Source organism: Lolium rigidum, unplaced genomic scaffold (genome assembly GCF_022539505.1).
Source record: "Lolium rigidum isolate FL_2022 unplaced genomic scaffold, APGP_CSIRO_Lrig_0.1 contig_8118_1, whole genome shotgun sequence".
NCBI lineage: Eukaryota > Viridiplantae > Streptophyta > Magnoliopsida > Poales > Poaceae > Lolium > Lolium rigidum.
The window spans coordinates 1-17743 of NW_025901514.1; the positions used below are offsets into that span (position 1 = coordinate 1).

At 43.9% G+C, this 17743-nt stretch overlaps 3 protein-coding genes and 3 pseudogenes across 3 annotated transcripts; all 6 read left to right on the forward strand.

Moving 5' to 3' along the window:
* The first annotated feature begins 59 nt into the window (after positions 1–59).
* On the forward strand, positions 60–1730 carry LOC124682274 (annotated as a pseudogene).
* Positions 1731–1971: 241 nt separating this feature from the next.
* LOC124682275 lies at positions 1972–3141 on the forward strand (annotated as a pseudogene).
* Positions 3142–3954: 813 nt separating this feature from the next.
* Positions 3955–5706, forward strand: LOC124682276 (annotated as a pseudogene).
* Positions 5707–5939: 233 nt separating this feature from the next.
* Positions 5940–7157, forward strand: LOC124682277 (30S ribosomal protein S16-2, chloroplastic/mitochondrial-like). The gene is made up of 3 exons (XM_047216990.1): positions 5940–6070; positions 6250–6297; positions 6899–7157. The coding sequence occupies exons 1-3, from the start codon at positions 5940–5942 to the stop codon at positions 7155–7157; spliced, it is 438 nt and encodes a 145-aa protein (XP_047072946.1).
* Positions 7158–7926: 769 nt separating this feature from the next.
* On the forward strand, positions 7927–9854 carry LOC124682278 (30S ribosomal protein S16-2, chloroplastic/mitochondrial-like). The gene is made up of 4 exons (XM_047216991.1): positions 7927–8059; positions 8238–8283; positions 8889–9105; positions 9801–9854. The coding sequence occupies exons 1-4, from the start codon at positions 7927–7929 to the stop codon at positions 9852–9854; spliced, it is 450 nt and encodes a 149-aa protein (XP_047072947.1).
* Positions 9855–12064: 2210 nt separating this feature from the next.
* LOC124682279 (30S ribosomal protein S16-2, chloroplastic/mitochondrial-like) lies at positions 12065–13225 on the forward strand (the record flags this gene model as incomplete). Its single annotated transcript, XM_047216992.1, has 3 exons — positions 12065–12197; positions 12376–12421; positions 13026–13225. Coding segments are annotated over exons 1-3 (379 nt in total), but the record flags the coding sequence as incomplete, so codon positions are not given.
* Between the last annotated feature and the right edge of the window lie 4518 nt (positions 13226–17743).

Sequence of the window (17743 nt, forward strand, 5' to 3'; positions counted from 1 at the left end):
TTGGGATGCCTATGTCAACGAGCGAAGGCGGCGAGGAAGAGGAAGAAAAAAGCGTCGCCATGGTGGTCCGGATCCGGTCGGCGCGGTTCGGCTGCCGGAACCGGCCCTTCTCTTCGGGTCATGGCCGCCGACGGCCGCTCCCCGCGTGACGGGAAGCACCTCGATGTCCTCGGCTACTACAACCCGCTCCCCGGTGAGATTCCCCCACCTCGATTTCCCACTCGATCTGTTCATGTAGCCCCGTGGCGCCCGCTTGTTTATTCCCCAAGAGTCGGCTCCGCTTAGCTGTGCTACTCTTGTCGTACCTGCGAAGGATTTGGGCGTGCGTGGGAGCTTTAGTGGTAGCTGATGAGGAAATGTGTGCATTTTCGAGGGAAGGATGGTGGCAAGAGGATGGGACTGAAATTCGACCGGGTCAAGTGAGTTTTTGTGCTCCTCGATATTCATCCTACGGACTATTATTCGGTTATTTTCCTTTTTGACGAAAACAGCCTTACCGCGGTTTCTGCCGCACCTACTCTAGAAGTAAACATTGTATGTTTTCATCCCCGTAAGTACTAACCTTTGCGGGCCATGGTCTGGTTTTGCTACAATGAAGCTCCGCCGATGATACTGAAACCTAAATAAGTTGGGCTTTTTTCCCGTATCATGCTTTGCTTTAGGCAGTACATTATATCATTGGGATGTTGAGTACACAAAAGAAAAAGCAACTGAAACTATCTCGTGCTGCACAGTGCTTGTTGATTGCAATGCCAAACGACAAGCATCGTTCACTTCTTGCAGCCTCCCTCCATTAGTGGAGAATTATTGATTTAATGAACAAGGATTCGGGCATTTCGATTACATGAGTTGTGCTTGATTGCATCATAGCGGACCTGTTTTAAGTACATCGGATGTGCTTGATTATATCCATAGCGAGACCTAATAAGTAATTGCTCTAAGTATGACACGCTGTTTATTCGGCCTGCTTGCTGCAAATCCTGCAACTTTTTGTGACACGGTACAACTATACTTATGTTGTAGAGTGCGGCTATCTGTTGGGGCACGGCCATCAGATCCTGTGCAGCGTATACTCTTCCGCACTGGGGTTCTGCCTCCACCTCCGTTGCTAGCTATGGGCCGTAAGGGTGGACATCGTGACAGGAACCCCATTCATCCGATGACTGGACGTCCCTTGGATCTTGAGGGTGTCATAATTGTTGATGATCCCAATGCTATTGAAGGTGATGCTGAAGAACATGTGGCGCACATGAGTTCCATGCGCCACAGAAGTTTTTTTGACTCCCCACGCATCTCCACCCCCCCCCCCCCCGTGGATCGCCTTTTTTTACCACTGAGAATTAACAAACAATAATTTCGACTTTTTTGCAAAATTGTGTGGGAAAATCATCAAACTGGATTTCTGGTTGCATACGAACTCGAAAAAAAACGCATAATATATCAAAATGATCCCACGAAAATTCTACATCCAAAACGCGTCTATCTACGAAACCTGATTTCGTGTCGGAGATTCCTCCGGTAGTCGACACATTTTGTTAGTGTTCTAGTGTGTTAGTGCACACGTTTACGTAACCTCGTGTATATTCTTACATATACTTTTTGTGATAAGTTATACCACCTCTTACCGTGTCATCTATGAATATGATTTTGCACAAAAAATGCAATCTGGTCAATTTTGTTTTCAAATGAAGCTTTAACTTGAAGTGACCTTTTTTTGCCTAGAAAGCTGAAGCTTAAATTTACAAGTCCATATACAACGGGCCAAATGTAGACATGAACCCGCCAAAATAACGCCTCCTTTAGGCCCCAAATTTACTGCAACTATGATGGATGGGCCCGGCCCAGCCTAGGAGAGGGAAATCCCAGCTGAAATCGACTCGACCCGACCTAAAACCCTTGTTCCAAAACGACCTCACCCAGAGTAGGCGACAGGCGAAGGCGGCGAGGAAGTGGAAGAAAAAAAGCGTCGCCATGGTGGTCCGGATCCGGCTGGCGCGGTTCGGCTGCCGGAACCGGCCCTTCTACCGGGTCATGGCCGCCGACGACCCGCTCCCCGCGCGACGGGAAGCACCTCGAGGTCCTCGGCTACTACAACCCGCTCCCCGGTGAGATTCCCCCACCTCGATTTCCCACTCGATCTGTTCATGTAGCGTCGTGGCGCCCGCTTATTTATTCCCAAGAGTCGGCTCCGCTTAGCTGTGCTACTCTTGTCGTACCTGCGAAGGATTTGGGCGTGCGTGGGAGCTTTAGTGGTAGCTGATGAGGAAATGTGTGCATTTTCGAGGGAAGGATGGTGGCAAGAGGATGGGACTGAAGTCGACAGGGTCCAAGTGAGTTTTTGTGCTCCCTCGATATTCATCCTACGGACTATTATTCGAGTTATTTTCCTTTTTGACCGAAAACAGCCTTACCGCAGTTTACTGCACCTACTCTAGAAGTAAACATTGTATGTTTTCATCCCCGTAAGTACTAACCTTTGCGGGCCATGGTCTGGTTTTGCTACAATGAAGCTCCGCCAGTGTCTGAAACCTAAATAAGTTGGGCTTTTTTCCCGTATCATGCTTTGCTTTAGGCAGTACATTATATCATTGGGATGTTGAGTACACAAAAGAAAAAGCAAGCTGAAACTATCTCGTCTGCACGTGTGCTTGTTGATTGCAATGCCAAACGACAAGCATCGTTCACTTCTTGCAGCCTCCCTCCATTAGTGGAGAATTATTGATTTAATGAACAAGGATTCAGGCATTTCGATTACATGAGTTGTGCTTGATTGCATCATACGCAGACCTATTTTAAGTACATCGGATGTGCTTGATTATATCCATAGCGAGACCTAATAAGTAATTGCTCTAAGTATGACACGCTGTTTATTCGGCTGCTGCGTACCAAATCCGCAACTTTTTGTGACACGGTACAACTATACTTATGTTGTAGGTGCGGCTATCACGGTGGGGCACAGCCATCGGATCTCGTGCAGCGTATACTCTTCCGCAGCGGGGTTCTCGCCTCCACCTCCGTTGCTAGCTATGGGCCGTAAGGGTGGACATCGTGGCGGGAACCCCATTCATCCGATGACTTGGACGTCCCTTGGATCTTGAGGGTGTCATAATTGTTGATGATCCCAATGCTACGCGAAGGTGATCTTTGAAGAACTCGTGGCGCACATGAGTTCCATGCGCCACGAGAAGTTTTTGACTCCCCACGCATCTCCACCCCCCCCCCCCCCCCCGTGGATCGCCTTTTTACCTCTTTACAAAATAACAAAAAATAGATAAAACTTTCAAAAAATAAATTCCTTCAAGATGCCCATGTATTATGTCATCTTTTACCACTGAGAATTAACAAACAATAATTTCGACTTTTTTGCAAAATTGTGTGGGAAAATCATCAAACTGGATTTCTGGTTGCATACGAACTCGAAAAAAAATGCATAATATATCAAAATGATCCCACGAAAATTCTACATCCAAAACGCGTCTATCTACGAAACCTGATTTCGTGTCAGAGATTCAGTCGACACATTTTGTTAGTGTTCTAGTGTGTTAGTGCACACGTTTCTGTAACCTCGTGTATATTCTTACTTTTTGTGATAAGTTATACCACCTCTTACCGTGTCATCTATGAATATGATTTTGCACAAAAAATGCAATCTGGTCAATTTTGTTTTCAAATGAAGCTTTAACTTGAAGTGACCTTTTTTTTGCCTAGAAACGTGAAGCTTAAATTTACAAGTCCATATACAACGGGCCAAACGTAGACATGAACCCGCCAAAATAACGCCTCCTTTAGGCCCCAAATTTCTGCAACTATGATGGATAGGCCCGACGCAGCCAGGAGAGGGAAATCCCATCGCGAAATCGACTCGACCCGACCTAAAACCCTTGTTCCCAAACGACCTCACCCGAGTAGGCGACGAGCGACGGCGGCGAGGAAGAGGAAGAAAAAAGCGTCGCCATGGTGGTCCGGATCCGGCTGGCGCGGTTCGGCTGCGGGAACCGGCCCTTCTACCGGGTCATGGCCGCCGACAGCCGCTCCCCGCGCGACGGGAAGCACCTCGAGGTCCTCGGCTACTACAACCCGCTCCCCGGTGAGATTCCCCCACCTCGATTTCCCACTCGATCTGTTCATGTAGCGCCGTGGCGCCCGCTTATTTATTCCCAAGAGTCGGCTCCGCTTAGCTGTGCTACTCTTGTCGTACCTGCGAATGATTTGGGCGTGCGTGGGAGCTTTAGTGGTAGCTGATGAGGAAACGTGTGCATTTTCAGGGAAGGATGGTGGCAAGAGGATGGGACTGAAATTCGACCGGGTCAAGTGAGTTTTTGTGCTCCCTCGATATTCATCCTACAGACTATTATTCAGTTATTTTCCTTTTTGGCCGAAAACAGCCTTACCGCAGTTTCTGCTGCACCTACTCTAGAAGTAAAAATTGTATGTTTTCATCCCCGTAAGTACTAACCTTTGCGGGCCATGGTCTGGTTTTGCTACAATGAAGCTCCGCCAGTGTCTGAAACCTAAATAAGTTGGGCTTTTTTCCCGTATCATGCTTTGCTTTAGGCAGTACATTATATCATTGGGATGTTGAGTACACAAAAGAAAAAGCAATCGAAACTATCTCGTGCTGCCACGGTGCTTGTTGATTGCAATGCCAAACGACAAGCATCGTTCACTTCTTGCAGCCTCCCTCCATTAGTGGAGAATTATTGATTTAATGAACAAGGATTCAGGCATTTCGATTACATGAGTTGTGCTTGATTGCATCATAGCAGACCTGTTTTAAGTACATCAGATGTGCTTGATTATATCCATAGCAGACCTAATAAGTAATTGCTCTAAGTATGACACGCTGTTTATTCGGCCTGCGCTGCAAATCCTGCAACTTTTTTTGACACAGTACAACTATACTTATGTTGTAGGTACTGGCTATCTGTTGGGGCATAGCCATCAGATCCTGTGCAGCGTATACTCTTCTGCGCTGGGGTTCTGCCTCCACCTCCGTTTCTAGCTATGGGCCGTAAGGGTGGACATCGTGACAGGAACCCCATTCATCCGATGACTGGACGTCCCTTGGATCTTGAGGGTGTCATAATTGTTGATGATCCCAATGCTACTGAAGGTGATGCTGAAGAACATTTTGCGCACATGAGTTCCATGCGCCACAGAAGTTTTTTTGACTCCCCACGCAACTCCACCCCCCCCCCCCCGTGGATCGCCTTTTTTACCTCTTTACAAAATAAGAAAAATAGATAAAAATTTCAAAAAATAAATTCCTTCAAGATGCCCATGTATTATGTCATCTTTTACCACTGAGAATTAACAAACAATAATTTCGACTTTTTTGCAAAATTGTGTGGGAAAATCATCAAACTGGATTTCTGGTTGCATACGAACTCGAAAAAAACGCATAATATATCAAAATGATCCCACGAAAATTCTACATCCAAAACGCGTCTATCTACGAAACCTGATTTCGTGTCAGAGATTCCTCCTGTAGTCGACACATTTTGTTAGTGTTCTAGTGTGTTAGTGCACACGTTTCTGTAACCTCGTGTATATTCTTACACATACTTTTTGTGATAAGTTATACCACCTCTTACCGTGTCATCTATGAATATGATTTTGCACAAAAAATGCAATCTGGTCAATTTTTTTTTTCAAATGAAGCTTTAACTTGAAGTGACCTTTTTTTGCCTAGAAACTGAAGCTTAAATTTACAAGTCCATATACAACGGGCCAAACGTAGACATGAACCCACCAAAATAACGCCTCCTTTAGGCCCCAAATTTATCGCAACTATGATGGATAGGCCCGGCCCAGCCCGGGAGAGGAAATCCCAGCTGAAATCGACCCGACCCGAACTAAAACCCTTGTTCCCAAACGACCTCACCCGCAGTAGGCGACAGGCGAAGGCGGCGAGGAAGAGGAAGAAAAAAAGCGGCGCCATGGTGGTCCGGATCCGGCTGGCGAGGTTCGGCTGCCGGAACCGGCCCTTCTACCGGGTCATGGCCGCCGACAGCCGCTCCCCGCACGACGGGAAGCACCTCGAGGTCCTCGGCTACTACAACCCGCTCCCCGGTGAGATTCCCCCACCTCGATTTCCCACTCGATCTGTTCATGGAGCCCCGTGGCGCCCGCTTATTTATTCCCAAGAGTCGGCTCCGCTTAGCTGTGCTACTCTTGTCGTACCTGCGAAGGATTTGGGCGTGCGTGGGAGCTTTAGTGATAGCCGATGAGGAAATGTGTGCATTTTCAGGGGAAGGATGGTGGCAAGAGGATGGGACTGAAATTCGACCGGGTCAAGTGAGTTTTTGTGCTCCCTCGATATTCATCCTACAGACTATTATTCAGTTATTTTCCTTTTTGGCCGAAAACAGCCTTACCGCAGTTTCTGCTGCACCTACTCTAGAAGTAAACATTGTATGCTTTCATCCCCGTAAGTATTAATCTTTGCGGGCCATGGTCTGGTTTTGCTACAATGAAGCTCCGCCAGTGTCTGAAACCTAAATAAGTTGGGCTTTTTTCCCGTATCATGCTTTGCTTCAGGCTGTACATTATATCATTGGGATGTTGAGTACACAAAAGAAAAAGCAACTGAAACTATCTCGTGCTGCACAGTGCTTGTTGATTGCAATGCCAAACGACAAGCACCATTCACTTCTTGCAGCCTCCCTCCATTAGTAGAGAGTTATTGATTTAATGAACAAGGATTCAGGCATTTCGATTACATGAGTTGTGCTTGATTGCATCATAGCAGACCTATTTTAAGTACATCAGATGTGCTTGATTATATCCATAGCAGACCTAATAAGTAATTGCTCTAAGTATGACACGCTGTTTATTCGGCCTGCGCTGCAAAACCTGCAACTTTTTGTGACACAGTACAACTATACTTATGTTGTAGGTACTGGCTATCTGTTGGGGCACAGCCATCAGATCATGTGCAGCGTATACTCTTCCGCGCTGGGGTTCTGCCTCCACCTCCGTTGCTAGCTATGGGCCGTAAGGGTGGACATCGTGACAGGAACCCCATTCATCCGATGACTGGACGTCCCTTGGATCTTGAGGGTGTCACAATTGTTGATGATCCCAATGCTACTGAAGGTGATGCTGAAGAACCTGTGGCGCACATGAGTTCCACGCGCCACAGAACTTTTTTTTGACTCCCCCGCAACCCCCCCCCCCCCCCCCCGTGGATCGCCTTTTTTACCTCTTTACAAAATAAGAAAAATAGATAAAAATTTCAAAAAATAAATTCCTTCAAGATGCCCATGTATTATGTCATCTTTTACCACTGAGAATTAACAAACAATAATTTCGACTTTTTTTGCAAAATTGCGTGGGAAAATCATCAAACTGGATTTCTGGTTGCATACGAACTCGAAAAAAACGCATAATATATCAAAATGATCCCACGAAAATTCTACATCCAAAACGCGTCTATCTACGAAACCTGATTTCGTGTCAGAGATTCCTCCTGTAGTCGACACATTTTGTTAGTGTTCTAGTGTGTTAGTGCACACGTTTCTGTAACCTCGTGTATATTCTTACATATACTTTTTGTGAGAAGTTATACCACCTCTTACCGTGTCATCTATGAATATGATTTTGCACAAAAAATGCAATCTGGTCAATTTTTTTTTCAAATGAAGCTTTAACTTGAAGTGACCTTTTTTTGCCTAGAAACTGAAGCTTAAATTTACAAGTCCATATACAACGGGCCAAACGTAGACATGAACCCGCCAAAATAACGCCTCCTTTAGGCCCCAAATTTACTGCAACTATTATGGATAGGCCCGGCCCAGCCCAGGAGAGGGAAATCCCAGCTGAAATCGACCCGACCCGACCTAAAACCCTTGTTCCCAAACGACCTCACCCAGAGTAGGCGACAGGCGAAGGCGGCGAGGAAGAGGAAGAAAAAAAAGCGTCGCCATGGTGGTCCGGATCCGGCTGGCGCGGTTCGGCTGCCGGAACCGGCCCTTCTACCGGGTCATGGCCGCCGACAGCCGCTCCCCGCGCGACGGGAAGCACCTCGAGGTCCTCGGCTACTACAACCCGCTCCCCGGTGAGATTCCCCCACCTCGATTTCCCACTCGATCTGTTCATGTAGCCCCGTGGCGCCCGCTTATTTATTCCCAAGAGTCGGCTCCGCTTAGGCTGTGCTACTCTTGTCGTACTGCGAAGGATTTGGGCGTGTGTGGGAGCTTTAGTGATAGCTGATGAGGAAATGTGTGCATTTTCAGGGAAGGATGGTGGCAAGAGGATGGGACTGAAATTCGACCGGGTCAAGTGAGTTTTTGTGCTCCCTCGATATTCATCATACAGACTATTATTCAGTTATTTTCCTTTTTGGCCGAAAACAGCCTTACCGCAGTTTCTGCTGCACCTACTCTAGAAGTAAACATTGTATGTTTTCATCCCCGTAAGTACTAACCTTTGCGGGCCATGGTCTGGTTTTGCTACAATGAAGCTCCGCCGATGATACCGAAACCTAAATAAGTTGGGCTTTTTTCCCGTATCATGCTTTGCTTCAGGCGAGTACATTATATCATTGGGATGTTGAGTACACAAAAGAAAAAGCAACCGAAACTATCTCGTGCTGCACGAAGTGCTTGTTGATTGCAATGCCAAACGACAAGCATCGTTCACTTCTTGCAGCCTCCCTCCATTAGTGGAGAATTATTGATTTAATGAACAAGGATTCAGGCATTTCGATTACATGAGTTGTGCTTGATTGCATCATAGCAGACCTGTTTTAAGTACATCAGATGTGCTTGATTATATCCATAGCAGACCTAATAAGTAATTGCTCTAAGTATGACACGCTGTTTATTCGGCCTGCGCTGCAAAACCTGCAATTTTTGTGACACGGTACAACTATACTTATGTTGTAGGTACTGGCTATCTGTTGGGGCACAGCCATCAGATCCTGTGCAGCGTATACTCTTCCGCGCTGGGGTTCTGCCTCCACCTCCGTTGCTAGCTATGGGCCGTAAGGGTGGACATCGTGACAGGAACCCCATTCATCCGATGACTGGACGTCCCTTGGATCTTGAGGGTGTCACAATTGTTGATGATCCCAATGCTACTGAAGGTGATGCTGAAGAACCTGTGGCGCACATGAGTTCCATGCGCCACAGAACTTTTTTTGACTCCCCACGCAACTCCACCCCCCCCCCCCTCCCGTGGATCGCCTTTTTTACCTCTTTAGAAAATAAGAAAAATAGATAAAAATTTCAAAAAATAAATTCCTTCAAGATGCCCATGTATTATGTCATCTTTTACCACTGAGAATCTATTATATACTAAAAGCAACATAAGAGATTTTAACTTTAACGGAGACACTACATTAATCCACATCATCAAAATTAATTTTAATTGTTAGATCTAAAATATATGGCTGAGATTTTATGAAAGATTAGTAGTTATGTAATAAGTTGACACGTATATATTTAAAGAAACACATCTCATTGAGCGTAAGATGCAAAAAGGAAAGTAACGGGGAACCGTAATTCCGTTGGACTCTAACAGCCTTTTCTAAATTAAATTAAAATATGAAACAAAATATCTGTTAAAAGTGGAAAATCTTCACATTGCCATGCAGCGGCTCCACGCACGCCCCAATCCCATCAGCCAATGTCCCATGTGCATTGCTCCTTAAGTGTAATCTTTGTACGTGGTGCTGCTAGCTAAATGCATGCTACGTACGCATGTGCACCTCCTGCTAGCTCGCTTGACTCGGCAGCTCGCCAGAGCTTTAATAAATTCCTTTGGCCCCGCTATTGATGACCATTCCGATCAAGTAGGTGCATATATTACTTGAAGATGGAGCTTCAGAGTACATCCGCGATATCGTCTGATCCCTCCGATGACTCTGACTATGACGATCCCGAAGAAGACAATGGAGTTGTCGTGTGGCACGTGGTCACCGAATGTATTGTCCATGGGCCTTCGGCAAATTACTATCACAATTTTATGCTTTGCAGATATTTAGTACTATAATCAACATATACAATCTATCATATACTAAAAGGAATACAAGAGTGTTTTTCGTGGCACGAGGTTAATCCACATATGGTCAAAAAATATAAATCGGTTACTCTAATCTTAATGTCTGATAATAAAAAATAAGAAGTGTTACGGACAATAATACATGTATACAAAAGTAAACTTAGGACACATAAACCCTACATGTGTCCACACGATCGAGTTCTTAGAACATATCTCAAAAAGAATTGCATAGCCTAGATTCACACGTTAAATGGTTTAGTCCAACTTAGCAATCGTGCAATGAAGGGATCTCTATTGATAAAGTTCAGGCGGTTTTCCAGCCGGTAAAAAAAGAGGTGGATGTGCATTCTGACACGTGTCTATACCTATTTTTGAAGGTGAACACTGGTATGAATTTTCTTAGTTGGAAAGAGATAAAAATAATTCACCTAACGCAAAGGCCACCCGAACACCACCAAAGTTTGACAAAAACTTCAGCCAGTGATGATGTATGTAGAAAGCAAGATTTCGCAGAGAACAGATCCCGAAAATCTGCGTAGAATATCTGCAGAGAGCAATAGGCCAGTTTTTTTAGAAAAATAAACATACACACTACGTAGCTCCATAAAAATAAAGAGTCCGTTCAGGAAAAAAAATTACACGATCTGCATGTGCATTGTTGTATGTTTTACGTTCTCTGATTTTAGTATAAAACATTAAAACTGATATACTACATATTTTGAAACTTGATTTACTAAAAATTACGCGAAACACCTAATTATCTACTTTGTTCAGTTAAACATGCATGCAAACAAAAAAAAACATAGAAAAGCTACTATTAGAAAATAGATGATACAATAAAAGTATTGCAAATGTACTTCTCTAACTTCGACTAGCGCATATAAACACGTCAATGAATCCGGAAAAAAATACTACTAAAATGATGATTTTTTTGGCCTAATCTTAATTTTTAAATCATATTAGTATACAATATAATGTGAACGACGGTCTAAAAGTTCGCACATTTTTAAACTACATAGGTAAGTTTGGGAAAGAACAAAAGACTTAGGTTACAGTTATAAATCCCCTGAAACAAAAGGTTACAGTTATATAAATATCTAATTTTGCTCACCTATTAACGCTGATGAACTTTTTCTCTTTTAAGATCATCAATAAGATTTATCAAAGTTAATTAAATCACATTGTGATATATCACGGAGCATAGGTTTACTACTGAGCTAATATTACTTACAAACAACACACATGGACTCTTTGACAAATGACACAATAATCAAAATATATTATTTAAATTTGTTGCTCACATATATGATACTTTATTTACCATAAAAATGAATGGTGGAACTGTATTGCTTCCTAAAATGTTAGATCTATGACACCATTACTTCATTTCTCGAGCACTTTCAATCCACTCAAGATGGTGCCCTCGGATTTGCAAACAATAATTTCGACTTTTTTTGCAAAATTGCGTGGGAAAATCATCAAACTGGATTTCTGGTTGCATACGAACTCGAAAAAAAACGCATAATATATCAAAATGATCCCACGAAAATTCTACATCCAAAACGCATCTATCTACGAAACCTGATTTCGTGTCAGAGATTCCTCCTGTAGTCGACACATTTTGTTAGTGTTCTAGTGTGTTAGTGCACACGTTTCTGTAACCTCGTGTATATTCTTACATATACTTTTTGTGATAAGTTATACCACCTCTTACCGTGTCATCTATGAATATGATTTTGCACAAAAAATGCAATCTGGTCAATTTTTTTTTCAAATGATGCTTTAACTTGAAGTGACCTTTTTTTTGCCTAGAAACTGAAGCTTAAATTTACAAGTCCATATACAACGGGCCAAACGTAGACATGAACCCGCCAAAATAACGCCTCCTTTAGGCCCCAAATTTACTGCAACTATGATGGATAGGCCCGGCCCAGCCCAGGAGAGGGAAATCCCAGCTGAAATCGACTCGACCCGACCTAAAACCCTTGTTCCCAAACGACCTCACCCAGAGTAGGCGACGGGCGAAGGCGGCGAGGAAGAGGAAGAAAAAAGCGTCGCCATGGTGGTCCGGATCCGGCTGGCGCGGATCGGCTGCCGGAACCGGCCCTTCTACCGGGTCATGGCCGCCGACAGCCGCTCCCCGCGCGACGGGAAGCACCTCGAGGTCCTCGGCTACTACAACCCGCTCCCTGGTGAGATTCCCCCACCTCGATTTCCCACTCGATCTGTTCATGTAGCCCCGTGGCGCCCGCTTATTTATTCCCAAGAGTTGGCTCCGCTTAGCTGTGCTACTCTTGTCGTACCTGCGAAGGATTTGGGCGTGCGTGGGAGCTTTAGTGATAGCTGATGAGGAAATGTGTGCATTTTCAGGGAAGGATGGTGGCAAGAGGATGGGACTGAAATTCGACCGGGTCAAGTGAGTTTTTGTGCTCCCTCGATATTCATCCTACAGACTATTATTCAGTTATTTTCCTTTTTGGCCGAAAACAGCCTTACCGCAGTTTCTGCTGCACCTACTCTAGAAGTAAACATTGTATGTTTTCATCCCCGTAAGTACTAACCTTTGCGGGCCATGGTCTGGTTTTGCTACAATGATGCTCCGCCAGTGTCTGAAACCTAAATAAGTTGGGCTTTTTTCCCGTATCATGCTTTGCTTCAGGCAGTACATTATATCATTGGGATGTTGAGTACACAAAAGAAAAAGCAAGCTGAAACTATCTCGTGCTGCACAGTGCTTGTTAATTGCAATGCCAAACGACAAGCATCGTTCACTTCTTGCAGCCTCCCTCCATTAGTGGAGAATTAATGATTTAATGAACAAGGATTCAGGCATTTCGATTACATGAGTTGTGCTTGATTGCATCATAGCAGACCTGTTTTAAGTACATCAGATGTGCTTGATTATATCCATAGCAGACCTAATAAGTAATTGCTCTAAGTATGACACGCTGTTTATTCGGCCTGCGCTGCAAATCTCTGCAACTTTTTGTGACACGAGTACAACTATACTTATGTTGTAGGTGCCGGCTATCTGTTGGGGCACGGCCATCGGATCATGTGCAGCGTATACTCTTCCGCGCTGGGGTTCTGCCTCCACCTCCGTTGCTAGCTATGGGCCGTAAGGGTGGACATCGTGACAGGAACCCCATTCATCCGATGAGTGGACGTCCCTTGGATCTTGAGGGTGTCATAATTGTTGATGATCCCAATGCTGCCGAAGGTGATGTTGAAGAACCTGTGGCGCACATGAGTTCCATGCGCCACGGAACTTTTCTGACTCCCCACGCAACTCCACCCCCCCCCCCCCGTGGATCGCCTTTTTTACCTCTTTACAAGATAAGAAAAATAGATAAAAATTTCAAAAAATAAATTCCTTCAAGATGCTGATACGTCTCCGACGTATCGATAATTTCTTATGTTCTATGCCATATTATTGATGATACCTACATGTTTTATGCACACTTTATGTCATATTCGTGCATTTTCTGGAACTAACCTATTAACAAGATGCCGAAGTGCCGGTTCCTGTTTTCTGTTGTTTTTGGTTTCGAAATCCTAGTAACGAAATATTCTCGGAATTGGACGAAACGAAGACCCGGGGCCCTATTTTTCCACGGAGCTTCCGGAAGACCGAAGAATACACGAAGTGGGGCCACGAGGTGGCCGAGGCTATAGGGCGGCGCGGCCCAAGCCCCGGCCGCGCCGACCTATAGTGTGGGCCCCTCGTGACGCCCCTTGACCTGCCCTTCCGCCTACTTAAAGCCTCCGTCGCGAAACCCCCGAGGCGAAAAACCACGATACGGAAAACCTTGCCGAGACGCCGTCGCCGCCGATCCCATCTCGGGGGATTCGGAGATCTCCTCCGGCACCCTGCCGGAGAGGGGATTCATCTCCCGGAGGACTCTACACCGCCATGGTCGCCTCCGGAGTGATGAGTGAGTAGTTCACCCCTGGACTATGGGTCCATAGCGGTAGCTAGATGGTTGTCTTCTCCTCATTGTGCTTCATTGTTGGATCTTGTGAGCTGCCTAACATGATCAAGATCATCTATCTGTAATTCTATATGTTGTGTTTGTCGGGATCCGATGGATAGAGAATACCATGCCATGTTAATTATCAAGTTATTATACATGTGTTGTTTATGATCTTGCATGCTCTCCGTTTCTAGTAGAGGCTCGGCCAAGTTTTTACTTTTAACTCCAAGAGGGAGTACTTATGCTCGATAGTGGGTTCATGCCTGCATTGACACCGGGGGAGTGACGAAACCCCTAAGGTTGTGTTGTGCTTGTTGCCACTAGGGATAAAACATTGGCGCTATGTCAGAGGATGTAGTTGTTGATTACATTACGCACCATACTTAATGCAATTAGCTTGTTGCTAGCAACTTAATGCTGGAGGGGTTCGGATGATAACTCGAAGGTGGACTTTTTAGGCATAGATGCGGTTGGATGGCAGTCTATGTACTTTGTCGTAATGCCCAATTAAATCTCACTATACTTATCATGTCATGTATGTGCATTGTTATGCCCTCTCTATTTGTCAATTGCTCGATTGTAATTTGTTCACCCAACATGCTTTTATCTTATGGGAGAGACACCTCTAGTGAGCTGTGGACCCCGGTCCATTCTTTAATACTTGAAATACAAATCTCGTTGCAATACTTGTTTTTACTATTTTCTCTGCAAACAATCATCTTCCACACAATACGGTTAATCCTTTGTTACGGCAAGCCGGTGAGATTGACAACCTCATCTGTTTCGTTGGGGCAAAGTACTTTGGTTGTGTTGTGCGGGTTCCACGTTGGCGCCGGAATCTCCGGTGTTGCGCCACACTACATCCCGCCGCCATCAACCTTCAACGTGCTTCTTGGCTCCTCCTGGTTCGATAAACCTTGGTTTCTTTACGAGGGAAAACTTGCTGCTGTGCGCATCATACCTTCCTCTTGGGGTTGCCCAACGAACGTGTGAAATACACGCCATCAAGCTCTTTTACGGCGCCGTTGCCGGGGAGATCAAGACACGCTGCAAGGGGAGTCTCCACTTCTCAATCTCTTTACTTTGTTTTTGTCTTGCTTTATTTATTTACTACTTTGTTTGCTGCATTATATCAAAACACAAAAAAATTAGTTGCTAGTTTTACTTTATTTACTGTCTTGCTTGCTATATCAAAAACACAAAAAAATTAGTTACTCCCTCCGATTCATATTAATTGACTTCAATATGGATGTATCTAGAACTAAAAAGTGTCTAGATACATCCATATTAGAGTCAATTAATATGAACCGGAGGGAGTACTTGCATTTACTTTACTTGATTCATCATGTTTCCTTTTAATTTTACCACAAAAAACATACCGGTAGGACGCGGGTCTATCATTGGGAGAAACAATATAGAAGAATTATTCAGTCATGTCAGTACCACTGCTAATGGGGGAGCTTATGATATCAATGCACCACCCTTCGATAATACTTGAGATACACTTTCTGCGCCTAGCTGAAAGGCGTTAAAGAAAAGCGCTTATGGGAGACAACCCATGTTTTTACTACAGTATTTTTGTTTTATATTTGTGTCTTGGAAGTTGTTTACTACTGTAGCAACCTCTCCTTATCTTAGTTTTGAGTTTTGTTGTGCCAAGTAAATTCTTTGATAGAAAAGTAAGTACTAGATTTGGATTACTGCGCAGTTCCAGATTTCTTTGCTGTCACGAATCTGGGTCTATCTCCCTGTAGGTAGCTCAGAAAATTACGCCAATTTACGAGCATGATCCCCAGATACGTACGCAACTTTCATTCAATTTGAGCATTTTCGTTTGAGCAAGTCTGGTGGCCTAATAAAATCCATCTTTACGGACTGTTACTGTTTTGACAGATTCTGTCTTTTATTTCGCATTGCCTCTTTTGCTATGTTGGATGAATTTCTTTGATCCACTAATGTCCAGTAGCTTTATGCAATGTCCAGAAGTGTTAAGAATGATTGTGTCACCTCTGAACATGTGAATTTTTATTATGCACTAACCCTCTAATGAGTTGTTTCGAGTTTGGTGTGGAGGAAGTTTTCAAGGATCAAGAGAGGAGTATGATGCAATATGATTAAGGAGAGTGAAAGCTCTAAGCTTGGGGATGCCCCGGTGGTTCACCCCTGCATATATTAAGAAGACTCAAGCGTCTAAGCTTGGGGATGCCCAAGGCATCCCCTTCTTCATCGACAACATTATCGAGGTTCCTCCCCTGAAACTATATTTCTATTCGGCCACATCTTATGTACTTTGCTTGGAGCGTCGGTTTGTTTTTGTTTTTTTGTTTTGTTTGAATAAAATGGATCCTAGCATTCACTTTATGGGAGAGAGACACGCTCCGCTGTTGCATATGGACAAATATGTCCTTAGGCTCTACTCATAGTATTCATGGCGAAGTTTCATCTTCGTTAAATTGTTATATGGTTGGAATTGGAAAATGCTACATGTAGTAAATTGCTATAATGTCTTGGATAATTTGATACTTGGCAATTGTTGTGCTCATGTTTAAGCTCTTGCATCATATACTTTGCACCCATTAATGAAGAAATACTTAGAGCTTGCTAATTTGGTTTGCATATTTGGTTTCTCTAGAGTCTAGATAACATCTAGTATTGAGTTTTGAACAACAAGGAAGACGGTATGGAGTCTTATAATGTTTACCATATGTCTTTTATGTGAGTTTTGCTGTACCGTTCATCCTTGTGTTTGTTTCAAATAGCCTTGCTAGCCTAAACCTTGTATCGAGAGGGAATACTTCTCATGCATCCCAAATACTTGAGCCAACCACTATGCCATTTGTGTCCACCATACCTACCTACTACATAGTATTTATCCGCCATTCCAAAGTAAATTGCTTGAGTGCTACCTTTAAAATTCCATCATTCACCTTTGCAATATATAGCTCATGGGACAAATAGCTTAAAAACTATTGTAGTATTGAATATGTACTTATGCACTTTATCTCTTATTAAGTTGCTTGTTGAGCGATAACCATGTTTACGGGGACGCCATCAACTATTCTCTTGTTGGATATCATGTGGGTTGCTATGCATGTCCGTCTTGTCGCGAAGCAAGAGAGATCTACCACCTTCATGGTTGGAGCATGCATGTTGTTAGAGAAGAACTTTGGGCCGCTAACTAAAGCCATGATTCATGGTGGAAGTTTCGGTTTGGACACATATCCTCAATCTCATATGAGAATAATAATTGTTGCCACATGCTTATGCATTAAAGAGGAGTCCATTATCTGTTGTCCATGTTGTCCCGGTATGGATGTCTAAGTTGAGAATAATCAAAAGCGAGAAATCCAAAATGCGAGCTTTCTCCTTCGACCTTTGTACAGGCGACATGGAGGTACCCCATTGTGACACTTGGTCAAAACATGTGCATTGCAAAGATCCGGTAGTCCAAGTTAATTAGGACAAGGTGCGGGCACTATTAGTATACTATGCATGAGACTTGCAACTTGTAAGATATAACTGTTCATAACTCATATGCTTTATTACTACCGTTGACAAAATTGTTTCATGTTTTCAAAATAAAAGCTCTAGCACAAATATAGCAATCGATGCTTTCCTCTTTGAAGGACCATTCTCTTTACTTTTATGTTGAGTCAGTTCACCTATTTCTCTCCACCTCAAGAAGCAAACACTTGTGTGAACCGTGCATTGATTCCTACATACTTGCATATTGTACTTGTTATATTACTCTATGTTGACTATTA

What these genes read in the sequence shown, in the direction of transcription:
- LOC124682277 (XM_047216990.1), top strand. Translation starts at nt 5,940, where the DNA reads ATGGTGGTCCGGATCCGGCTGGCGAGGTTCGGCTGCCGGAACCGGCCC. An exon ending in GGCTACTACAACCCGCTCCC is followed by an intron (nt 6,071 to 6,249) that starts CGGTGAGATTCC and finishes TGTGCATTTTCA; the next exon opens with GGGGAAGGATGGTGGCAAGA. An exon ending in CTGAAATTCGACCGGGTCAA is followed by an intron (nt 6,298 to 6,898) that starts GTGAGTTTTTGT and finishes CTTATGTTGTAG; the next exon opens with GTACTGGCTATCTGTTGGGG.
- LOC124682278 (XM_047216991.1), top strand. Translation starts at nt 7,927, where the DNA reads ATGGTGGTCCGGATCCGGCTGGCGCGGTTCGGCTGCCGGAACCGGCCC. An exon ending in CTACTACAACCCGCTCCCCG is followed by an intron (nt 8,060 to 8,237) that starts GTGAGATTCCCC and finishes GTGCATTTTCAG; the next exon opens with GGAAGGATGGTGGCAAGAGG. An exon ending in CTGAAATTCGACCGGGTCAA is followed by an intron (nt 8,284 to 8,888) that starts GTGAGTTTTTGT and finishes CTTATGTTGTAG; the next exon opens with GTACTGGCTATCTGTTGGGG.